The sequence below is a fragment of the Mustelus asterias genome, chromosome 15 (genome assembly GCF_964213995.1).
Source record: "Mustelus asterias chromosome 15, sMusAst1.hap1.1, whole genome shotgun sequence".
Taxonomy (NCBI): domain Eukaryota; kingdom Metazoa; phylum Chordata; class Chondrichthyes; order Carcharhiniformes; family Triakidae; genus Mustelus; species Mustelus asterias.
Window position 1 is genome coordinate 92,882,799 of NC_135815.1, and position 25,775 is coordinate 92,908,573.

Here is a 25,775-nt window from a genome sequence, read left to right on the forward strand (position 1 = left end):
ATTTAACACAAAGATATCCAGATCAACACTCAATTTCCCAGATTTGTGCCAAATTTGCTCAATTTTAAATTGGTGCGCCCATTTTGAATAGGCAAAAGGTAACAAGTCAGGGGTGTTGGGAAAATTAGCAGGAAGAACTTGAGTTGTGCAATATATAAAGATTGGGTGAATTCAGTATTACCTTAGGTCAGAACAGTAGGAACCGATGGTGATAAAACATTTGGAAAATTATATCTAATGAGATAGCTGAGTCAAAAATATCAGGAAGGTTCAAAACGTGGTTGCAGGTTTGACTGGGTGAGTTCATTTACAGGAGGTACAAGTTTCAATAGGGTTGACTGTCTTTCTTGCATCCTTGACATTTTATTTATGAAATTCAAAAACAAAATCCCATGTGCTGACCATATTTGTCCAATGGCAAACTTAAGAAAGTGAATGCAGTTTGAATTGAAGGATGCAGTATTCTGAAAATATACAAGAAACTACATTACAGTTTAAGCACCTACTCTTCCCAATCAAAGGGTCCAGTGGAAGTTCACAAGAATGATCCCTGGAATGAAAACCTTGTCATATGAGGAACAGTTGAGGACTCTGGGTCTGTACTCGTTGGAGTTAATAATGATGAGGGGGGAATCTTATTGAAACTTACAGGATACTGCAAGGCCTGGACAGAATGGATGTGGAGAGGATGTTTCCATGAGTAGGAAAAACTAGAACCAGAGGGCACAACCTCAGGCTAGAGATGATTCTTTAAAACATAGATGAGGAGGAATTTCTTCAGCCAGAGAGTGGTGAATCTGTGGAACTCTTTGCCGCAGAAGGCTGCGGAGGCCAGGTCATTGAGTGTCTTTAAGACAGAGATAGATAGGTTCTTGATTAATAAGGGATCAGAGGTTATGGGGAAAAGGCAGGAGAATGGGGATGAGAAAAATATCAGCTATGATTGAAGGCGGAGCAGACCTGATGGGCTGAGTGGCCTAATTCTACTCCTATGTCTTATAAAGCAAGTCTTCAATACGTACAACCATTTACAGCACAGTTCATTTCTTCAACACTCCATAAATACTGAATGTACAACTTGAAAGTTCAAAAAATGCTAAAGAATTGAAGGAGCAACTAGCTTTGTAATGAGCCAAGTTTTTAAGCACTGAAGAAATCTTTCATACATACAGTTCATATAGACAGGACACTTGGGAAGGTTTTATATGTGTTGCATCATTCAATTATTTAGAGACAAGGTTAAAATCAGCTTGATTAAATGGATTTATTTCAGGTAACAACTTTTTGTAGTTGATTCCAGTGATCTGACATTTTCAATACAGCTAAATTGGTAATGAAAACAGTTGTACAGATTATAAATAAGATCAATTTAAAATAGTTAAATTCATTAAGAAAAAATACTTCAGTGTGTGAAGTTAGTTTCCATAACTTGATACAACCAATGAAATTATATTAAAAAAGCAATATTTTACAGGTGGTCATATAATTCCTGACTAATTAGGACGTTCATTTTGTCAGGTTAAAGACCCTTGAACAGGCTGAGACTGCCTGCAACAAACAAGAGCTCTCAAACCCAACTCGTTTTGCATTAAACTGTAGCATGCACGTTTTCCAAAAATACTTAATTTCCTTCACTGTATTTTCCCCACCCCTGCAAAAAGTAAAGAACTATTGTACACTGGTGCATAGAATACTTCTCCCTGCATTGAGAGCACCTTTTCCCCACGTGCAAAATCACTTTTGCTAATGCTCCACATCATAGCAGAAAATTCCAAATGGCACATATACCATATTATACCAAAATAAATGTATAGCAGTTTGTAAAAACCTGCAGCTTAAGCTTTACAATGGGCTCCAAATATCAAGCAGTTTCAGGATTAGCAACAGGACTTGGAGGAAAGCTAACTTTTGGATTCTTCAACCTTCTGTCTTTTGGCTGCAGGTTCTTCAGACCTCGGTGGTCTAGGGTTGTTGGCAATAGATTTTGCTCTGTCCATAGCAACAGTAATACCGGTTAGGATGTAGCCACCACCTCCACTCATTGTCAACTTGGGATGAGTCCGGTTTGGCAAAACCTGAAATATTTTGACAAATTAAATTTTACACAGTGTATTTTGTTTTTAAAAAATGAGACTTCACTTCAGATAACTATTCAGAGCCTTAGTAACAGTGTTTGCTTGGACTGTTCGAAAACAATCTTAAAGAAGCATGACTTGAGGTTCATCTATCTAAATTTAATACATTTGCTAGTGTCGTTATATGGCCCACTCTTGTCCTGTGCTATGGCCCCTTCAACTGGTTTTTCTCATTTAAAACAAATTAAATTCCAATGTTAAAACTACTGTCATGTAAACAAAACCTCTTTCAGCAAAATCATCTTTGCACTCTGGTTTAGCAGAGATACAAATCAGGCCTGATGGACAGCAAATCTAATACAGCAACACTGATGGACCACAGCAAATGTAATGAGAGCTGGAGGGTCAGATTGAGTTGGTAAGAGGAATATCAGTGACATGAGATACAAAAACAAAAAAGGTAGACAATTTGCCAATCTGTCTTGATAAAAATGATTTGCGCAAATTGGAGAGAATCTTGTACAAATTAACATGCATGGTTCGGGGACATACAGTTTAAAAACCACAAGCATCAAAATGTGTACAGGATTTGCAACATGCTGACCTAGTAGATTACGTATGCCAGCTTGGCTCAACGATAGCACTCATTTCTCATTGCAACAGGGGAGTAGGCCATTCAGCCCCTCGATCCTACTCCACCTTTCAACCAGATCATGGCTGATTGTCTATCTCAACCTGACCCCATATCCCTTGATGTCACTGGTATCTAAAAATCTATCACAGTCTTGAACATACTCAATGACTGAGCTGCCATCATCCTCTTGGGCTGGAGAATTCCAAAGATTTACTACCCTCTGAGTGAAGAAATTCCTTCTCATCTGTCTTAAGTGGCTTGCCCCTTATTCTGAGACTCTCTCTCCTGGGTTGTCCAAGGGAGGCTTTGTCTAGCCCCTGAAGATTTTTTAAGTTTCGATGTGATCCCCTCTCCTTCTGCTAAACTCTAGAGAATACAAGCCAACCTCCTCAATCCCACATCATAGGACGGTTCGACTATCCCAAGAATTAGATTTAGGAACCTCCAGTGCACTCCCTCTACAGCAAGTATATCCTTCCTTAGGTAGGCACAGTAAGTAGTCTCACAACACCAGGTTAAAGTCCAACAGGTTTATTTGGTAGCGCGAGCTTTCGGAGCATTGCCCATCATCAGGTGAGTGCAGGATTTACTTCACAAACAGGGCATATATAGACACAAACCCAATTACAAGATAATGGTTGGAATGCAAGTCTTAACTTGTAATCAAGTCTTTTCAGGTGCAGACAATGAGTGGAGAGAGGGTTGAGCATGGTTAAAGAGGTGTGTATTGTCTCCAACCAGGACAGTTAGTAAGATTTTGCAAGCCCAGGCAAGTCGTGGGGGTTACAGATAGTGTGACATTAACCCAAGATCCTGGTTGAGGCCGTCCTCATGTGTGCGGAACTTGGCTATCAGTTTCTGCTCAGCGATTCTGCGTTGTCGTCGTTGTGAAGGTCGTCTTGGAGAACGCTTACCCGAAGATCAGAGGCTGAATGCCCGTGATTGCTGAAGTATTTCCCGACGGGAAGGGAACACTCCTGCCTGGTGATTGTCGAGCGGTGTCCATTCATTCGTTGTTGTAGCGTCTGCATGGTCTCGCCAATGTACCATGCCTCGGGACATCCTTTCCTGCAGTGTATCAGGTAGACAATATTGGCCAAGTCACAAGAGTATGTACCTGGTGGATTGTGTTCTCACGTGAGATGATGGCATCCATGTCGATGATCTGGCACGTCTTGCAGAGGTTGCTGTGGCAGGGTTGTGTGGTGTCATGGGCACTGTTTTCCTGAAGGCTGGGTAGTTTTGCTGTGTACAATGGTCTGTTTGAGGTTGCACGGTTGTTTGAAGGCAAGTAGTGGAGGTGTGGGGATGGCCTTGGCGAGATGTTTGTCTTCATCAATGACATATTGAAGGCTCCGGCAAAGATGTCGTAGCTTCTCCTTCCCCGGATGAAGAACTTGGTTGTTGAAGGTGAAGACGTTGTGGTCCAGGACGAAGCGAATGAGTTGTAGAATTGCGTCTGGAGATTGGCAGCGATTGGCGTTGAGTATTGAGCACGCCGTCAATCTCTAGACGCAATTCGCTTCATCCTGGACCACAATGTCTTCACCTTCAACAATCAATTCTTCATCCGGACACATGGAACAGCCATGGGGACCAAATGCGCACCTCAATATGCCAACATCTACATGCACAGGTTCGAACAAGACTTCATCATCACACAGGACCTTCAACCGACGCTATACACAAGATACATTGAAGACATTTTCTTCCTTTGGACTCATGGCGAACAATCACTGAAACATGACGACATCAACAAATTCCATCCCACCATCTGAGTCAACATGGACTACTCTCCAGAATTGGTTGCATTTTTGGACACACGCATCTCCGTCAAGGGCAGTCACCTCAGCACTTCACTGTAACGCAAGCCCACGGATAACCTCACGATGCTCCACTTCTCCAACTTCCACCCTAAACACGTTAAAGAAGCCATCCCCTACGGACAAGCCCTCCGTATACACAGGATCTGCTCAGATGAGAAGGATCGCAACAGACACCACCAGACGCTGAAAGATGCCCTCGTAGGAACAGGAAATGACGCTCAACTCATCGATCGACAGTTCTGAAGCACCACAGTGAAAAACAGCACAGACCACCTCAGAAGACAAATTGTACAAAGTACCCTTCATCGTTCAGTACTTCCCCGGAGCGAAGAAGCTACGACATCTTCTCCAGAGCCTTCAACATGTCATCGATGAAGACGAACATCTCGCCAAGGCCATCCCCACACCTCCATTACTTGCCTTCAAACAACCACGCAACCTCAAACAGACCATTATATGCAGCAAACTACCCAGCCCTCAGGAGAACAGTGACCACGACACCACACAACCTTGCCACAGCAACCTCTGCAAGATGTGCCAGATCATCGACACGGATGCCATCATCTCACTTGAGAACATCATCCACCAGGTATACAGTACATATTCTTGTGACTCGGCCAATATTGTCTACCTGATACGCTGCAGAAAAGGATGTCCCGAGGCATGGTACATTGACGAGACCATGCAGACGCTACGACAACAAATGAATGGACACCGCTCGACAATCACCAGGCAGGAGTGTTCCCTTCCTGTCCGGGAATACTTCAGCAGTCACAGGGATTCAGCCTCTGATCTTCGGGTAAGTGTTCTCCAAGGCGGCCTTCACGACACACGACAATGCAGAATCGCTGAGCAGAAGCTGATAGCCAAGTTCCGCACACATGAGGACGGCTTCAACCGGGATCTTGGGTTCATGTCACACTATCTGTAACCCCCACGACTTGCAAAAATCTCACTAACTGTTCTGGCTGGAGTCAATTCACACCACTTTAACCTGTGCTTAACCCTCTCTCCACTCACATTGTCTGCAAAAGAAAAGACTTGATTACCTGTTAAGACACGCATTCCAACCATTATCTTGTAATTGGGTTTGTATCTATATATGCCCGGTTTGTGAAACAATTCCTGCACTTACCTGATGAAGGGACAATGCTCCGAAAGCACGTGCTACCAAATAAACCTGTTGGACTTTAACCTGGTCTTGTGAGACTACTTACTGTGCCTACCCCAATCCAACGCCAGCTACTCCACATCATGGCTGCCTTAGTAAAGGGACCAAAACTGTATACAATACTCCAAGTGCGGTCAAAACAAAATTCTGCACAACTGATGCAAGACATCTTTAGTCCTGTACTCAAATCCTCCTGTGATAAACCCAACATACAATTTGTATTCCTAATTGCTTGCTGCATCTGCATGTTAGATTGTAGTGACTTATGGACAAGGACACACACCTAGGTCCCTTTCCAATCTCTCACCATTTAAGAAACACTCTGCACCTCAGTTCCTCCAACTGAAGTGGATAACCTCATTCTTATTCACATTATATTTCATCTTCCATATTTTTGTCCACTTATTTAACATATCCAGATTTCCTTGAAGCCTCTTTGTATCATCCTTGCAACACACATTCCCACCTAATTTTGTGTCATCTATAAACTTGAAAATATTATATTTAGTCCCCACATCCAATTCATTGACATAGATTGTAAACAGCTAGGGCCCCAAGTACTGATTCTTGCAGTACCCCACTAATCACAACTTTTCAACCCGAGACCGACCCATTTCTGCTTTCTGTTCCATGTGCTCTCATTTTGTTTTTTTAAGGTCCTTTTAAGGTTTTTGATAAGGTCCTGTGCAGGACCTTATCAAAAAGCCTTTTGAAAATCCAAATATACAACATCCCTCTTAGCTCCCCCTTAGCTATGTGGCTAGCGACATCCTCAAAAAACTCAGACATGATTTCCTTTTCAGGAATCCATGTTGTCAGAAGGTCAGGAGTGCCCAGAACCTGCTCCTGAAATTCTACGGCGGCACAGTGGTTAGCACTGCTGCCTCACAGCACCAGGTACCCAGATTCAATTCTGGCCTCGGGTCACTCTGTGCGGAGTCTGCACATTCTCCCCGTGTCTGTGTGGGTTTCCTCCGTGTGCTCTGCTTTCCTCCCACAGTCCAAAGATGTGCAGGTTAGGTTGCTTGGCCATGCTAGATTGACCCTAGTGTCACGGGATTAGAAGGGTAAATATGTGGGGTTACGGGAATAGGGCCTGGGTGGGATTGTGGTCGGTGCCGACTCGATGGGTTAAATGGCCTCCTCCTGCACTGTAGGGATTCTAAGATTCCGGGTTTAGTTGAAGTTTACCTGATAGCTCCTCAGCCACGTTTCAGACAGCCTCAGGTTAACAACTCCGCCCCTTTCTCGGAGATTTGAATAGCACACGAGCAAAGGCTAGATGGAGAAAGATAACAAGACAAATGAAATGAACTGTGATCCCAAATACTCAACTAAACCAACAATTTGCCAAATGCCCCGTTTTACCTCCTTGTATTGGCAGTAGATGACAAACGGTCTAGATGGTGCCACAAACTCCAGAAGACAAAGTAATAAGGGGCTGGGATAAAGGCGACTTGCTATAATCAACCTAAATAAATAAGAAAAACAGCTTTACATCAAAAACTGCGAATTTTAAGAGATGTGTTAATTACTCGAATAATCCATCATTTAGAATAAAATGGCTCGACAGGACTATGATAATATATTTACAGAAGATGGGCTGTTAACAGCAAGTAGGGTTTTAAGGCTCATTTAACATAGCAAATCATCCTAGGATGCTTAACAGGAGCACAATCAGACCAAAATCAGTCCTAACCATAGGAGGTGACATGGGAGAGGATTTCCCTGTGGCATTTAGACAGCAATGTTGAGACTAAATGGGAGTCCCGTGCCAGCATTTGCTGGCAGTGAAGACAGCACAGTGGTACTCACAGAGGTGGCTTCTTGAGTTGCTGCCTCCAGCCTTGTCATCTTATTAAGGACAGTGGGCCTGAGGGTGGAGCAGGGTGCCCGCCCCTCTCCCCCCGCAGCTCAACATGGAAAGTGCCGTAGAGTTCACATTACATATATTAATCAGAGGGAAGGAAGGCAGTAGGCCCCTCAGGTTGGTTAGAAAACTCTGCGGAGATACTAAATCGGAGGCAGGCATAGCAAATAATAAGAATCATTGTGTCAAAGGAAATTGATAAGATAGTGGAATGGGTGGATGCAAATCAAAGGCAAAGCTCGGCAGTGAGAAGCGTTACTTTTTTTTTGAATAGGGGAATGCTGATTGCTGCAAATAAGCAGAAAGATTTGGGGGCATGGGTTCAGAAATAGGCCATAACATGACAAACTGAACGTGTGCAGATTTACTAGGTGGTTGATAAAACTAGGTACAAGTTAAATCTAAGAGATTTAGGGGAGTGAGCTGGAGAAACTTTATTTTAATCGAAGACATGGTTCTGAGGTTGTAGAATGCACTAGAGACAGTAATTAACACAAAGTTTAAGAATAGGTGAGATAAGTAGTTGGAGGAAAGGGAGACAAAGGAAACAGGGCAGGCACATGGGATTAAGCATCACTGCTCATGTGGAAAGCAGGCACTATTTTGGACTGGTTAGGCTGAATGGTTTGTTCTAGTGTTACAATTTCTACAAGTCTTGGGTTCATTTGGGATAAATATGGATCACAAGTGACTCGTACATTTGTAAAGATTAAGGTACATCCAAACTAACATAACTGCCACTCAAGATCTGCACCAGAATTACAGTGGAGTTTATTTGATTTGTTACATAAGCTCACCCATCTGCATTTCTCTCTTGCAGGACAGCAGCAGCCAACTGGAGTTTCTTCAGCCGATCTTCTTGCTTACTCTTCCTCTCTTCAACCTGCCAAGAAACATTTCACCAAAGATGGAGTCCAGTTTGACTTTAGAAGACTAAAATTTGTACAAGAACAAGCATAAATCTAGGTTTGAAACCTGGACTAAAAGGCACAAAGAGAACAGTCAAATAAAAATGTTTGGCAACAGCTCAGGAATTGCTTTAATTTTCTTGAGAGTTTTAAAAGCTCATTATTTTCCTACAGGAGGCATTTTAAGAGATGCCATTGAGAGAGACAATCCAGGCAGAATAAAGTGGCAGGTATAGGGTCCCACTTGAAAGAAGGGTATGATTAGTAAGAAACTGATTTGTTGTACTTTTGAAAATAAATTCTGCCAGTAGCGAATGAGGCAAGCAAGCACACAAATCGAGGAGAGGGCGTGGATACAGATGAGACCTTGATTTATTTTTTAAAATGATAATCTAAGAGGGGTAATTTCAAAAGTGAACTTTTGATTCTGTATGGATGGGATTGACTGAATTGAATTACACATTTTGAAATGTTACACCAGCATTCTTATATGGCTTTGGAGCAAAGTGAGGAAAAAATCTGTTGTTCTTGCCCCTTCTCCCAGTAAATGCATAGAAAATCACCAGGCATTAGGACCTGGGTAGGCACTTGTCTGAGGCACACTTGGCAGGATCCACTTTCGCTCGGGAAGGTTCATATACTGAAACTGTCAACATTTTAAACACAGCACGGCACTTGGGAAATATACAGGGGTTTGCCAGTTTGACCAGAGTACATGGCTAAAGCAGAGCAAATGGTCCTAGCCCTTAAGTGACACAAAGCAGCGACTTGCCATAAACTGGCATCACCGTTAGTTAACGCAAAGCAAAAAAACTCAAGTCAGCAACAGGAAAGGTGCTACAGGATCCAAGACTAAATTTACAGAAGTGATTAGCGTAAAACAAGTTACAGCAGTTACTGACTGGAGCAAAGGTAGAACATGGTTAAAAACCAAAGTCTGGAAAAACTCAGGTCTGGCAAACATCTTTGAAGAGAAATAGGGAGTTAATGTTTTGAATCCAACATGACTTCTTCAGTCATATTGGACTTGAAATTGAACTCTTTTCTCCATGTCCCTCTTTTTTCTTAAGCAACATATTCATATACCTTTGATGGATTATAACCATCTCAATTTTGCTATGATTGCTTTTCCAGAACTTTGTTTTCATTTCAGATCGCCAGCATCGACACCATTTATTCTAGTATTGAAAATAGTTAAGTTTAAGCATTTTTCCAGTTTGAAAACAAAAAATAAAGACAAAATGATGCTGCACAATGTTTTAAATATTTGCAACTATATAGAAGCTTGCTGGGTCACAACACCATATAATCCTTCAGAGATTCAATTTCTTTTTGAAATAGTGACCGTTTTCTACATAAAGAGAATCAAAGCATTAAAAGCAGTGTGCTTTGTGATCGGCTGGGTAGCAGCCACCATTTTACTGTTGCTTAATATTAGTCAATGAAACCAGCTAACTACAAATATCAAATCACAATCAGTCTGGAGAAACACTTCACTTCAACACAACAATTTTGTTTGGGTTGTAGAAATGTGATACATTAGAACTTAAACATTCCACATTACATCCTACAGGAATAAATCTTACATTGGGTTTTCTGCCTGCATTTTTTTCTTTATTTTCAGCCTCCTCACAAGCAACATCCATGGCCTCAGTTTCTCCAGATTGGGTGTTATCCGCTAGGATTTCACCACAAGGCGCTATAGCCTGGTGTGTGCTCAGTGGGCTCCCATTACCTTCTTCTACCACAGTTTCAGTTGGTTTCTGCAGTGTTTCTTTCTCAGTTGAAAAACTTCCAGAAAGAAGACTGTTCAATTTGTTGATAGGAAAGTCATACAGGTGGTTATAAAATGATTTTGGAAATCCAAAGTTCTCCATCGCCGCTCTGATAGGCAAGCTACCTGGATACAAGTGGACAACAGACCCAAAACCTGCAGAAAAAGACTAAAGAGATTATACAGAATAGATAGCTGGATATTACAGACGCACATATAGTCTGGCAGATGAAAGACAAATTTCAGCTGCGTGTTTTGTTCAAATTTAGGGCGGCTTGGCTTGGGGGGCAAGGGAAAGAGGAGAAAGCAGCTAAACAAATGGCCCTTATCTCAGTGGCTAAGAGGTTCATGAGCAGCTTGAATGTGCTGTCAGAGGTTGGTTGAGGGTTAGAGTTCGAGATAGTTGAGCCAGATCTGGTGATGAATGATTAAGCATCAGAACTGCTCAATGCTCTGCTTCTTGCATTTGAGTAAAAGACAGGGCCAAATCAGGAATGGCTGAGATGGGGACAAGGGAAAACATGCAGGCGAAGGAGTGGTTGAGCAAATTGATGCCTGCAGAGGCATTATGTAGAATGGAGGCCAAAGCTAGGTAGTTGAGAGCTCACAAACAGTTGTCAGTAGCTTGGAGAAGATTTCCCCTCTGGGCAGAATCAAATAGGGCTTGAAGGTTATGGATGGGCGCCAACGAAAGTACATTCAGAAATTCTAAATTACAGCAGCCTATGATTTGGAAATGGAAAGTCTGCAGTTTTCTTTACATGCATTTTATATCTTTCAGCCAAACTAATTCTGCTAACACTTATTTCCCTGTAATACTTTTACTTGGCCTTGTTTGCTCCTAGGCTTCCAGCTGTGTTGCTTAATGATTAAACTCCATTGTGTTCGCCATTTAGAACGCTGTTTATAAAGCAAATGTCAATAATAAGGGAACTAAAGTTCTATTCGGAAAAATAAAAAGTGACATTTTCTTGTTCATGAGAAAAAAGTAATCAAAATTGCATCAGCAACTTCCATTTCTTTGAAGTGAAACCACATTTCCTCCCCAGTCCAATCTTCACTCACACGAAGCAGGAATTAAGTGCTTTGAATATTTTTATAGGAAGGGGAGTGGTAGTACCAGACTAATATGGTAGAGGTGAAGATGGCTTGAATTTAAACAATATCTTCTGAATTTGTGTGACACATGCACATTACGAAGTCAACTTGCACAGATCCCCATCATGCACAACATTCACTGCAACATTTTAAAGTTTAAAGTTTTTAAAAAAAATTAAAGTTTATTTATTTGTATCACAAGTAGGCTTATATTAACACTGCAAAGAAGTTACTGTGAAAATCCCCTAGTCATCACACTCCGGCGCCTGTTCAGGTACATTGAGGGAGAATTTAGCACGGCCAAAGCACCTAACCAGTAGTCTTTCAGACCGTGGGAGGAAATCGGACCACCCGGAGGAAACCCACGCAGACACGGGGAGAATGTGCAGACTCCACACAGACAGTGACCCAAGCCGGGAATTGAATCAGGTCCCTGGCGCTGTAAGGCGGCAGTGCTAACCACTGTGCCACCCTCTTGCACAGGTCTCCATTATGCACAACATTCACTGCAATTAGAATTTTTGGGTAACACAGCTTTAAATTTAGAAGTCTATGTTCCCAAGTGAGCTTTTCAGGTTGACCTCCAGTGAGAAGTACTGCTAACTGGACGACTTCATTAGTGATTAGAATGCTCAGCTATACTCACTACAATACAAGCTGAAAAATGTAGTTACATCAAATTAGAAATTCTCATGGTATTAGTCTGCAAATTTAGATTTCATTACCTCCTAACCTCTCCATTACAGCGCCGAGCACCAGACCAGCACAGGATTCTGCGACAAGAACTTTGGAGCCGGCATGGATATTCCCAAGAGTTAACATCTGAGCCAGTGTGTCATACCGTAAATAGCTGGAAAAGAATTGATTGATAAAGGTGTAATTTTGTTGATCTGTTCAGCACTCAGCATCTTTGGGGTTACAGCAACATTAACTGTGCAATTTATAGATAATTGCTCCTGCCCCTCTCTCCCTATCCCGCTCACTTCCCCTCAAAGAAGTAGCTAAAAAGTCACAGGAAGACGTAGGCAATAGCATCAAGTGAGCAGAACAATGATAAATGAAATTTAACAAGGATAAGAACAATGCCTTATAAACTAGAACATACAAGGGACACACACTGGTTATGATTCAGATTTCTTCCCTTCTGTCCAATGAAATGAACACTCTCAGACATGCAAAGATGCCTTTACATTTACAAAATAAAGCTACACTTTCGGCCAATGCACCTAACCAGCACATCTTTCGGACTGTGGGAGGAAACCAGAACATCCGGAGGAAACTCAAACACAGGGAGACCGTGTAAACTCTGCAGTGACTCTTGCCGGGAATTGAACCCGGGTCCTTGGCACTGTGACGCAGCAGTGTTAACTACTATGCCACCGGGCAGCTGTAATGTCAACAAAACCATCAGCCTTCACCATCACCATTTTGTGAAACTGACAGCAACTTCTGTTGTCTGCACAGGCACAGAAATTGTCAATGATTTTCTGCTTCTTCTATTGAAGTACGCTATTGATGTCCTTGAAGATGGAAATCTTATAAATCGCTTGAATTGATGTGAACTTTCAATTAGTCTCACTCTAAAACCCCATAAAATGATTCTGCCATGTTGAATGAGGCACAACTGGGATTACAACAGTTGTTACAAGGGAGGGAGGGAGAGCAAGCGAGCGAGTGAGAGGCACACACACACTTACTAGTTTCCGATCAACTTCACATAGAACCAATAGAAACGATGAAGAACCTATCCATCACATGGCAGAAAAAACCTCTGAACAATCAATCATTCTTAAAAGGAACTTATTTTTCCCCAAGAAAGGAAATCCATAAGTTAAGGACCAAAACAACAGATTTTTAAAAAAACAAGAGTGGATAAAATTCAACATAGACAAGAGGAAGATCCTTCACTCTGGAAGAAAAGAATGATTCTTGATTGGAACCAAACTAGATAAGAGATATGGAGATTCTGAAAACAATGCTCAAATCAACAAGTGATAAATGTCTTATCACTTTAAAAAGCAATAGCGGCCCATGCTATTTTAATGCCCCTCCCCAGCCCAGTTACTACTAAACAGGAGTTAAAATCGACCCCATGACGATCAAAATAGAAAGCAGCAAGGGAAGCATGGTACCACCCAGCTGAAACCTAAAATGCAGCTACTGGTCTGAAACCTGAAATGTTTAAACACCATAGAAAAAAGGAGTTCAATTTTACATTACTCACCAAATTTTACCTGGCTCACGGGAATGGTACATCATTGCCATTATGCGAGTGGTAGGCTTCAGGATAGTTATATATGCTTCGTACCTGTCAACAAGTTAGAATGTGGCCAGGAATTATTTTTCTCCAAGGGTGAAACACCAAAATTTATCTGAACCCTAAACACGGTTAAGTAATTGAATTTCTTGTAATATAGGAAGGTGCCGAGACTCATTTTAAATGTGTCAGACACTGGAAGTGGACTCAGAAGCACCTGCTTCTAAATTATAGCACCACAATGTACCAGTTACCTATATTCCACTGCCAGAAGCACTTAATTAGGATCTTAAAAAAGGAAAAAGTTCAGCCCATAAAATTATTTGGTTAACTGGGTGACTTTTTAATAAAAATAATAAATTAATATAATTTATAGGGTGGCATGGTGGTTAGCACTGCTGCTTCACAGCGTCAGGGGCCCAGGATCAACTCAGGCGACAGTATGGAATTTACACACTCTCCCCGTGTCTGCGTGGGTTTCCTCTGGGTGCTCCAGTTTCCTCCCACAGTCCAAAGATGTGCAGGTTAGGTGGACTGGCCGCGCTAAATTGCCCCTTAGTGTCAGGGGGATTGGCAGGGGAAATACGTCGGGTTGCGGGGATAGGGCCTTGGTGGTATTGTTGTCGGTGCAGGCTTGATGGGCCGAATGGCTTCCTTCTGAACTGTATGATTCTATAGGCCAGTGTAGAGAGAGTGAACTTTTTATCCCAGTCATGGTAAAACATTTTCCATCTAATACAACACAAGATTCTATGCCACACCCAAAGTAAAAGGCTTACTTTTTCTTTTTCTTCTTAATGTACTTTTCTTGAGCGAATCCAGTTTTGTCTCTAAATGTTGTGCTATTCTCTATCAGATGTTGAACAATATCCTGCATAAAACAAAAACTTTGCTTTAATGAGACAATTGCCATTTGGGACTACAAATACAATTTCTCTGTGGTAAGAATTTAACTCTTATTGAATAGCCCACTTTGTCTGGGTGGATGTGGTGACTGTGTCAGTGGACAATCAAGAAGCCCAGGCTAATGTTCTGGGGTCATGGGCTCAAATCCCATCACAGCAGCTGGTGGTGGAACTTAAAATCAATTAATAAATCTGGAATACAAAGCTAGGCTCAGTAAGGATGACCATGGAGACCATCATCGATTGTTGGAAAAACCCACCTGGTTCACTAATGTCCTTTAGGGAAGGAAATCTGCCCGTCCTTACCTGGTCTGGCCTACATGTGACTCCAGACCCACAGCAATGTGGTTGACTCTTAACTGGCCTCTGAAAATTGCCTCGGAAACTATGGGTAACAAATGCTGGCTTTTCCAGCGACACCCACATCCCATGAAAGCATTAAAAAATGAAGTCATCCATACCTGGCCTTTTAATCCTTGCCCTTTAAGTGCCTCAATGTCATCTCTGCTGAGTTTCTGGGACTTGCCATCATCAATTATGTTTCGGTTATCAATGCCAGCTTCATTTGTTTCTAGAAGAATTTCAAAAAGTGTATTGCTTTAGTGACAAACAAAACCCACAAGTCCTTTTTACTTGAGTCAAATTTAGCCAAGACTACTAGCTTGAAGGTCACTTAACACTAAGCATTTCATCTGAAATGAAGTCTCAACAATCCTTAGTGGGGAAGAGCCCAGAATACCCAACTTACCATAATTAACCGGCCATTATGACTTTTCAGAGAAAAAAGTTAAGACACACAGCTAAAGCAGAAATATTATCCTTTATGCTTAATATCTACACAGACAAGTACATAAGTATCGTATTTCTGAGCAGGCAAAAATCATGCATAAAATTTAAATACTGGAGTTTATACTAATTTCTCAGATATTATTCTTTAGACTGCTCAAACTCAGTAGTTATATCTTTAGTAATTAAAGTAATCCAGTAAGCCAAAATATTAAGAAAAGTTAGAAATTATCCCATTATTTTTCCCAAACCCCATAAAAGGCAAATAAAAACTACAATTCATTTCAAAAACAATTTTTATTTTATTCCTTTGTGACTTTTGGTACATTTATGGTTAGAGGTTTTTTTTCTTTCTTTGCAGTTCAGCAAATGAAAGCATAGAAGAGGTAAAATGTAATGTAGAAGGCTAATTGACTAACTATGTTAGGAGATTTCAAATAAAAAATAATTCACTCAATTCTGAAGATTTACATATCAAAGTTTTTTTAAAAAGTTATATCCAATTAAATGCTGACTGACTGAATCACTTGGTATTATTTTACTCATGTTGTACAGGATGAATATGGATAATTGAATATAGCCAATAGATAAAAAAACACTGCCCAAAGAGCCCAAACTGTAATAGTCACTGTATACACACTACATTACACAAATAAAAATTATTAAATATCACTCCTTACAAATTATACAAAGTAGGAAGTCTCACAACACCAGGATGAAGTCCAACAGGTTTATTTGATATCAAGAGGTTTTGGAGCGCTGCTCCTTCATCAGGTGAGTGGGGAGTTGGGTTCACAAACAGGGCATATATAGACACAAACTGCAAGATAACGGTTGGAATGAGAGTCTATATTCAATTATCATCTTGCAATTGAGTCTTTGTCTATATGTGCCGTTTGTGAACCCAACTCACCACTCACCTGATGAAGGAGCAGCGCTCCGAAAGCTCATGATACCAAATAAACCTGTTGGACTTTAACCTGGTGTTGTGAGACTTCTTACTCCCGTCCAACGCCGGCATCTCCACATCAAATTATACAAATTTCACGCATCAATTTTGGCAAGCAAGAGTTATCACATCAAACATACTTTTGAATGAATACAGACTAGTAGAATATCTAACTTCAGAAATTGGTTATTGGTCAGCAACATTGACATTAAGCTGCCCATCATGCAATTTTCAGGTTTGGATAGAAATACAAGGCGCTCTGACACTACCTTTGGCAATTTCCTCAGTTTTTGCTTTAAGTGGCTGGAGTACTCCTCCAGTGGAAACTTCAAAGATGGTACCATACTGCTGTCCAATCACATTGTCCAAGTAAAACCACTGTTTCTCAAAGGTGATTTTTCTGGAAAGCAAAATTTGAGATCCATTAAATTCTAACCAGAACATTAAATTTCATCCCAAGTCATAGGCACAACCTCGAAGATATTCTTATTAAACTCCAGCCAAAGTCTTAAGTGAATAGCTTTGGTCCAGATTTGTTTCATCATCCAGAATTCATTACATTAAATGCACTCTGACAGTACAAGTCATACCATGATCTGTGGAAGGAACTATCCACAGAATTTATAGAATGGGTTCAAAGCAACATGTAGCTTATTGGGTTGGTGCTGGTGAGGTTTTTCTAATAAACTGAACTTCATTTTTTGAGGGGGAGCATTGTGTTTGAGTCCTTTTAGTAGATCTACACAGTTTCTGTCTGCCCTTGGAGATCTGTTGTGGAATTGCCTGCCCATCTTTTTGCAAGTGAAGGGGCAGAGAACTGGAGTAGGTGACAAGCAACTTGGTACCAGAAAGGGGACAGAGAAGTAGTTGGATAGCTGGCTCAAACTTGAGCGTGCGATATTTTAGCAGCAAACTGCTATCAGAGTATTTTTACACCATGCTTTAGGTTTATATTTGCAAACAGTCTGCTAGGAGTTGGTGCTTATTCAAAACCTTTTCAGATGTATATTTGCAATCATTAGGTTCGCTTTACGGTGATAAGTTGCAAATCTATGACTTTCTGAATAGTCATCCATGTAGCCAAGTTTAATAGATTGTCTGTTATGTATTCAGAAGATTTGATCTGCAATCATAAAAGTACCATATTAACATGGTATCTAAAACTCTGTATCCTGATGTGTACCAAGTCCCATTGCCCCAACACCCCTATTAATTAACTCCGTGTCCACCAATGCCCCCAATTTAAAATTCTCAATTATGCCCATGACTATGACGTCCTCCAGCCCTATAATGCTCCAAGTTATCTGCACTCCTTCAACTCTGGCCTCGAACTCCCCAAGTTGCTTCAGCCCACTGCTGACAGATGTGTGTTCAACTGTCCAAGCCTGAATCTTTGAAATTCGATCCTTAAACTTTTCCACCTCTCCACTTACTTCTCCTTTGTTCCTACCTCACTGGCCAAGCTTTATACTGTGTATGGTTCAGTGTCACATATTGTCTGATAAGGCTCCTGTGAAGGACTTTAAGGCACGTTACGCTTTAAGGATGGTGTAATCGCAAGTTACTGTTGTAAAGCAGGGACCATATGCTCAAGCTGATTAAAAGCAAATTTAGCCCCTCACGCTAAAAGGTTGGACAAGGTTAGTCTAGAGGCCCAAGTCTCAGTATAATGGGTTGGTCATTTAAGGACTGATGAGGAAAATGTTCCTCACAGCGGGTCATGAATCTTTGGAATTTTCTACCCCAGCTGTGGACGGTCAGTCAATGGATATATTTAAAACTTTGAGGATAGCGGGACAGAGCAGAAATGTGGAGTTAGGTAGAAGATCAGTCAAGGGGGCCGTATGGACCGCTCTTACACCTATTTCCTATGATCTTAGGTACAGGTGTTGAAGAAAAGATAAAGCAAAACTGGTTTATCTCTCACACATGGCGAAAAGAAGTTTGTATTTATACAGTGCTTTCTACAATCTTAGGACACCTCAAACACTTTAAATCTAATGACCTATTTTTGAACCGCTGTGTCATAAGGGAGGCTGGCAGCCAATTAGTGCTCAGGAATGAGATAAAATAATTAATAATTATTTTTTAGTGCGGTTGGTCAAGGGATGAATATTGACCTGGACACATGGGGAAACCTTGCTCTTCCTTGAATAGGGCGAGGGGATCTTTAATGCCCACCATTGAAACTTAAGTACAGTAATAGATACTCAAATAATGAACATTAATATAACATTATGACCATCCATTAGATTTTTAAAGACAAGCATAATCTTAGGCGTATCACTAATTCATCTACGTCCATGTAAAAACTGCCACTGCTCATACAACCGTAACACACAAAAGCAAATTCTGGACAAAGATCATTTGCAAAATAAGGCATGGAGCAAGTACATGAACATCCAGATATATAAGTTTCAACAAAACCACTGAGGACAAAAAAAGGGTGAGTGACAAGCATACTGCACAGCATTAAGAATTTCCCAGGTTTCAGCTTATTAAATACCAAATAAAATAAAAATAAATCAAATCAAAGGGTTAATGCAGGCAGAGTACAGCTAAATACCTCTGAAAAGCCTGTTCATGGACTCTCTACAATGCAGAAGGTGGCCATTCAGCCCATTAATCTGCACCAACTCTACAAGAGCATGTTCATAGAAACACTACAGTGCAGGAGGCCACCATTCGGCCCATCAAGTATGCACCGACAACAATCCCACCCAGGGGTCCTATCCCCACAACCCCTCATATTTACCCCGCTAATCCCTCCAACCTACACATCCCGGGACACTAAGGGGCAATTTGGCATGGCCAATCAACCTAAATAGCACTCTTTGGAGCATGGGAGGAAACCGGAGCACCTGGAGGAAACGCACGCAGGCACGGGGAGAATGTGCAAACTCTGCACAGACAGTGACCCAAGCCGGGGATCGAACCCAGGTCCCTGCAGCTATGATGCAGCAGTGCTAACCACTGTGCCACTGTGTTCTCGCACCTCCCCACATCCCTAGCTACTGTGGCCAATCAACCTAACCCACCCATCTTCGGACTGTGGGAGGAAACCAGAGCAGTCGGAGAAAACCCACACAGACACAGGGAGAACGTCCAGAGCTGGACAAAGCTTTGTGGAGCTCTGACTCAGGGTCATCCAGAGCAGAGGTAACGTTTGAGTTTAGTTGACCCTTAGTCAGAGCTCCACAAAGCTTTGTCCAGCTGTGTGCGTGCAGATTGCACGTTCTCCCCATGTCTGTGCGGGTTTCCTCCCACACTCCAAAGATTAGGTTGATTGGCTATGCCCTTTGTCAGCATGGTGGCACAATGGTTAGCACTGCTGCCTCAGTGCCAGGGAGCTGGGTTCGATTCCCAGTTTGGGTCACTGTCTGTGCTGAATCTGCACATTCTCCCCGTGTCTGCGTGGGTTTCCTCCAGGTGCTCAGGTTTCTTCCCAGTCTAAAAGACGTGCTGGTTAGGTGCATTGACCTGAACAGGCACCGGAGGGTGGCGACCAAGGGAATTTCACAGTAACTTCATTGCAGTGTTAATGTAAGCCTACTTGTGACTAATAAATAAACTTTGCTTTGGTGTCAGGGGGATTAGCAGGGTAAATACATGGGGTTACGGGGGATAGAGCCTGGGTGGAATTGTGGTCAGTGCAGGCTCGATGGGCCAAATGGTCTCCTCCTGCACTGTTGGGATTCTATGATTCGTATTAAAGGTTAGATAAGTTTTGCAGAATGAAATGTTGCTGAAAGACAAAGTCCAAAGATGTGCGGGTTAGGTGGATTGGCTATGCTAAATTGTCACTTAGTGTCAGGGAGACTATGTAGGGTAAATGCATGGGGTTATGGGGATACGGCCTGGGTGGGATTGTGGTCGGTGCAGACTCGATGGGCTGAATGGCCTCCTGTACTGTAGGTATTCAATGGTTTTATCAAATCCCGTCCACCTGCATCACTTAAGCCGAAAGCTGTAAAACTTTTGGATGCTGAGTGCAATGTGCCTGCCTCCAGAAACACTGGAGTTACCCCTTGTCTTCCTCACACACTTGCTGGGCAGAATCCCCCGCGGCTGTACCTTCCTCTCAGCACCTGCACGGCTTTGAACACCTCCTCCCTCTTCAGCACCACATGGTGCCCCTCACTGACAGTGTGGGCCCCGCTGCCGGCCGCCGGCCGCTCCCCAGGCCCGGACATCATCACCACCGCCGCCACGCTCCTCTTTCCCAGGCGGCTTCAATCCATCCCCAAACCCACCCTGACTCTGCAAACACTCGGAGACTGAGGCGGTTAATTTGGACCGTGTTCCAGTGTGCGGCTAACCGTTAGCGAGCTCGCGCCGGCAGAGCGTTCGACACCGGGGACACAGAATGGAAGCGGCCAGTAACACCACGCGCGCAGGCGCCTCAATCAGGCCCCGCCCATTGTACGCATGCGCGACATACACCCACTCCAGTCGCCTCATTCGCGCATGCGCATCACTCAATGCTCCCGCGCGCCTCAGGCCCCGCTGTACGCACGCGCGACAGAGGTCCCACCCGTTCATTATCGTCAGCAATCGCCCCCCCCCCAACATTGTAGGCATGCGCGACCCTCAGGCCTCCTGTCGCTCAGTCAAAACAACACTCACTCAAGGTAGTACGCATGCGTGATAGCCAGGTCCCACCCCTTTCAGTCGTACACGCAGTGAAACCCCACCCATTTCACGCCATACGCATGCGCAACTCTCAGGCCCCACCCATCACGTCGTACGCGGTCTGTCTCCACCCCCACGCCTCTGTTCTTCGTACGCATTCGGCGCAGTCCGGCTCGCACCCACTCAAAGTCGGACGCATGCGCTGTCAGGTCCCACCCACTCAATAAAATGCTGCGGATGCTGGAAATCTGAAACAAAAACGGAAAATGCTGGACCAACTCAGCACGTCTGTCTGGCAGCTTCTGTGGAGAGTGAAACTGAGTTAAGGTTTCCGGGTCCATGTGACCCTGCCACATGTTGTACGCAAACGCGACATTTAGCCGCTTTATTTGCCTGGCAGGTCCGCACTCACGCATGCGCGTCACTGAAGACTCCGCCCACCTCCTCCATGCGCATCAGGCCCCGCCCGTCACTGTCAACTCCTCCCACTCGCCGTTGTACGCATGCGGGATACTCAAGCTCCACCCCTACCTGGCGACTGGCGGGCGCGAGTTGGTGTCCCGGGTCGGTTCAAACTTTCAGGCGGCTTCAGCCCAACTGACAAGCGGCTGGGTCGCGGCACCTGGAGAGACTGCAGAGCGAGGAGAAACCGGCTGGTTGCTGATTGATTTGGACAAAACGCTCTCTCCCCCACCCCCATCCCAGTGCAGTGACATTGGTGCCAACCAATCCCCCCACCACCGCCTCCATTTGCACCTTGGCCGGGGCAGTAACCTGCAATGTGCTCTGACTGGAGAGGTGGCAGGAGCTGGAGAGGTGCCAGAGGGGGTCCAGCTGGTGGATGGAGGGGGAGACCCTGGGGAGGAAGAGGAAACTGGGACAAGTCCAAGAGAGGTGGAGGAAGTAAGTGGGAGACAATGGGCCTGATTTTACCATTTTGAGTCTAAGTGCCGAATCTGGGCGTCAAATAGATCCTCGCCCGGAATCCTCTTTCCAGCGTGCCCATATGCGTTTTGCCGGCTCTGGCCCGATCCGTGCTGTGGGCGGGGCTTAGCGCTGGCGGACCGATCGGAGCTCTGAACTGCGCATGCGCAGTTCGAAAAGAATCGGCCATCTGCAGCAAACTCTGTATGTTTGTTCCTGATTCCATTCTTGGACTTGATCACTGTCTTAAACTGAGCTGTAATGTGTGCAACCTTAGCATCCTTCTTGACTATGACTCCCAGTCCCCCTGTTCAGCTACTGCTGCATATCATCTCTACCTCAGTAGTCTGTTGTTGAATTTTTCATTCATGTATTTATCACCTCCCAACTTGCTAACTCCATTGCCGTCCTAGTCAACCTACTATTCTCTGCCTTCTGTTAGCTTTAGTTCAGTCAAACCTCTGCTGTCTTTGTCTCTTTCAGCAAAAAGATACCCCAATCATACCCTACGATTTTGCCTTTTCATTCCCCAATGTCTCCTAATTTAAAATTCAGATCTTTTTATGACCTTTCCCTCCATTCTGCTTTAATTGCCTTCAACGGCAATCCCCCAGTACACTCCGGTGCATCTGAGTAGATACAGTTACCCGCACACTGCACCAACAAGAGCGATATCGAGGGTTGGCAGCAGGAGAAATACTTAATACAATTAATGTTACCAGAGAGGCAGTGCTGGGTAGACTAATGGGACTGAAGGTGGATAAGTCCCCGGGTCCGGATGGAATGCATCCCAGGGTATTGAAAGAAATGTCAGAGGTAATAGTGGATGCGTTAGTGATTATTTATCAAAACTCGTTGCATTCTGGGGTAGTGCCGGTTGATTGGAAAACGGCTAATGTTACGCCGCTGTTTAAAAAAGGAAGGAGACAAAAGGCGGGTAACTATAGGCCGGTCAGCTTAACGTCTGTAGTAGGGAAAATGCTGGAATCCATTATTAAAGAGGAGATAGCAGGGCATCTGGATAGAAATGGTTCGATCAATCAGACGCAGCATGGATTCATGAGGGGAAAGTCGTGCTTGACGAACATGTTGGATTTTTATGAAGATGTGACTAGGGCGGTTGATGGAGGAGAACCGGTGGATGCGGTGTTTTTGGATTTCCAAAAGGCGTTTGATAAGGTGCCCCATAAAAGGCTACTGAAGAAGATTAGGGCACACGGAGTTGGGGGTAGTGTGTTAAAGTGGATTGGGGACTGGCTAGCCGACAGGAAGCAAAGAGTCGGAATAAATGGGTGTTTTTCCGGTTGGAGGAAGGTAACTAGTGGCGTGCCGCAGGGATCGGTACTCGGGCCGCAACTATTTACCATTTATATAGATGATCTGGAGGAGGGGACGGAGTGTAGGGTAACGAAGTTTGCAGACGACACAAAGATAAGTGGAAAAGTGAATCGTGTGGAGGACGGAGAAGATCTGCAGAGAGATTTGGACAGGCTGAGTGAGTGGGCGAGGATATGGCAAATGGAGTATAACGTAGAGAAATGCGAGGTTATACACTTTGGAGGAAATAATAACAAATGGGATTACTATCTCAATGGAAACAAATTAAAACATGCTACCGTGCAAAGGGACCTGGGGGTCCTTGTGCATGAGACGCAAAAGCCCAGTCTGCAGGTACAACAGGTGATCAAGAAGGCAAATGGGATGTTGGCCTATATTGCGAAGGGGATAGAATATAAAAGCAGGGATGTCTTGATGCACCTGTACAGGGCATTGGTGAGGCCGCAGCTGGAATACTGTGTGCAGTATTGGTCCCCTTATATGAGGAAGGATATATTGGCATTGGAGGGAGTGCAGAGAAGGTTCACCAGGTTGATACCGGAGATGAGGGGTTTGGATTATGAGGAGAGGCTGAGGAGATTGGGTTTGTACTCGTTGGAGTTTAGAAGGATGAGGGGGGATCTTATGGAGACTTATAAGATAATGCGGGGGCTGGATGGGGTGGAGGCGGAGAGATTCTTTCCACTTAGTAAGGAAGTTAAAACTAGAGGACACAGCCTCAAAATAAAGGGGGGTCGGTTTAAGACAGAGTTGAGGAGGAACTTCTTCTCCCAGAGGGTGGTGAATCTCTGGAATTCTCTGCCCACTGAGGTGGTGGAGGCTACCTCGCTGAATATGTTTAAAGCGCGGATGGATGGATTCCTGATCGGTAAGGGAATTAAGGGTTATGGGGATCAGGCGGGTAAGTGGTACTGATCCACGTCAGATCAGCCATGATCTTATTGAATGGCGGGGCAGGCTCGAGGGGCTAGATGGCCTACTCCTGCTCCTATTTCTTATGTTCTTATGTTCTTATCGCAAGAGCATTAAAAAAAGGCACTCAGTGTGACTTTTTAACCCCCATTTTTCACTTGTGCCCTTTCATATAATCACTACAATGCAGGAGGAGGCCACTTGGCCCATGGACTCTCTGATAGAGTATCTTACCCAGGTCCTCTCCCCTGACACATAATCTCACACATGGTTAATTCCCCCCGGCTTGCACATCTTGGGACACTAAGGGGCAATTTAGCATGGCCAATCCACCTATCCTTCACATCTTTGGACTGTGGGAGGAAACCAGAGCACCTGGAGGAAACCCACACAGACACGGGGCGAATATGCAAACTCCACACAGTCACCCGAGGCTGGAATTGAACCCGGGTCTCTGGTGCTGAGGCAGCAGTGCTAATCACTGTGCCACCGTGCTGCCCCAAACTTTCTAAACCAGATTGCCAACTGCTAGACTGGATCTGCTTGGAGGGGAACTTGCAGGTGGTGGTGTTCCCATGTATCTGCTGCCCTTGTCCTTTTAGATGGAAGTAGTGGTGGGTTTGGAAGGTGCTCTGTAAGGATCTTTGGTGAATTGCTGCAGTGCATCTTGTAGATAGTACACACTGCTGTACTGAGCGCGGTGGTGGAGAGAGTGGATGTTTGTCGATATGGTGCCACTCAAGCGGGGCTGCTTCGTCCTGATTGGTGTCAAGCTTCTTGAGTGTTGTTGGAGCTGCACCCATCCAGGCAAGTGGGGAGTATTCCATCACACTCCTGACTTGTGCCTTGTAGATAGCGGGTAGGCTTTGGGGAGTCAGGAGGTGAGTTACTCCCCGCAGTATTCCTAGCCTCTGACCTGCTATTGTAGCTCCTGTGCTTATGTGGCAAGCCCAGTTGAGTTTCTGGTCAATGGTAACCCCGAGGACGTTGACAGTGGGGGATTCAGTGGCAGTAACACTATTGAGCGTCAAGAGGTGGTAGTTAGAATATCTCTTATTGGTGATGGTCATTGCCTGGCATTTGTGTGGTATGCATGTTACTTGCCACTTGTCAGCACAAGCCTGGATATTGTCCAGATCTAGATACATTTTAACATGAACTGCTTCAGTATCTGAGGAGTTGCGAATAGTGCTGAACATTGTGCAATCATCGGCGAACATCCCCAGTTCTGACATGACAGAGGGAAGGTCATTGATGAAGCAGCTGAGGAAGGTTGGGCCTAGGACACTACCCTGAGGGACTCGTGCAGAAATGTCATGGAGCTGAGATGACTAACCCTGCATAATCACAACCATCTTCCTATGTACCAGGTATGATTCCAACCAGTGTAGAGTTTGCCCCCTGAAACCCATTAATTCCATGGGAACACCACCACTTGCAAGTTCCCCTCCAAGCCACTCACCATCCTGACTTGGAAATATATTGCAGCTCCTTCGCAGTCGATGGCTCAAAATCCTGGAATTCCACCCCTAACGGCATTGTGGGTCAACCCACAGTACATGGACTGCAGCGATTCAAGAAGGCAGCTCACCATCACCTTCTCAAGGGGCAACTGGGGATGGGCAATAAATGCTGGCCAGCCAGAAACACCCATGTCCCACGAACGAATAAAAAAAACAGTAGCAAATTAATTTGTTGCCTTGTACCTATTCCCAC

The 25,775-nt window shown here is 43.9% G+C and overlaps 2 protein-coding genes across 2 annotated transcripts in view; one reads left to right on the forward strand and one right to left on the reverse strand.

Moving 5' to 3' along the window:
• Positions 1 to 1,239: 1,239 nt before the first annotated feature.
• trmt6 (tRNA methyltransferase 6 non-catalytic subunit) lies at positions 1,240 to 20,677 on the reverse strand. Its single transcript, XM_078230339.1, has 11 exons — positions 20,328 to 20,677; positions 16,523 to 16,653; positions 14,980 to 15,089; positions 14,393 to 14,484; positions 13,581 to 13,664; positions 12,082 to 12,206; positions 10,071 to 10,414; positions 8,374 to 8,459; positions 7,075 to 7,177; positions 6,898 to 6,984; positions 1,240 to 2,075 (listed from the first exon to the last, which is right to left on the reverse strand). The coding sequence occupies exons 1-11, from the start codon at positions 20,447 to 20,449 to the stop codon at positions 1,902 to 1,904; spliced, it is 1,458 nt and encodes a 485-aa protein (XP_078086465.1). The 5' UTR covers positions 20,450 to 20,677; the 3' UTR covers positions 1,240 to 1,901.
• Positions 20,678 to 21,664: 987 nt separating this feature from the next.
• mcm8 (minichromosome maintenance 8 homologous recombination repair factor) overlaps positions 21,665 to 25,775 on the forward strand; it is a 42,647-nt gene continuing 38,536 nt past the window's right edge. The window contains 1 exon segment of the mRNA XM_078230497.1: positions 21,665 to 21,788. Within this exon segment, the coding sequence (XP_078086623.1) occupies positions 21,665 to 21,788 (124 nt within the window).

Excerpts from the sequence above, each read along its gene's own strand:
- trmt6 (XM_078230339.1), bottom strand. The coding sequence starts at position 20,449 with ATGATGTCCGGGCCTGGGGAGCGGCCGGCGGCCGGCAGCGGGGCCCAC. Across the intron at positions 13,665-14,392 it reads ATTAAGAAGAAAAAGAAAAA|GTACGAAGCATATATAACTA; the intron begins GTAAGCCTTTTA and ends ACTTGTTGACAG. Across the intron at positions 10,415-12,081 it reads TGTAATGGAGAGGTTAGGAG|GTTTTGGGTCTGTTGTCCAC; the intron begins GTAATGAAATCT and ends CTTTTTCTGCAG.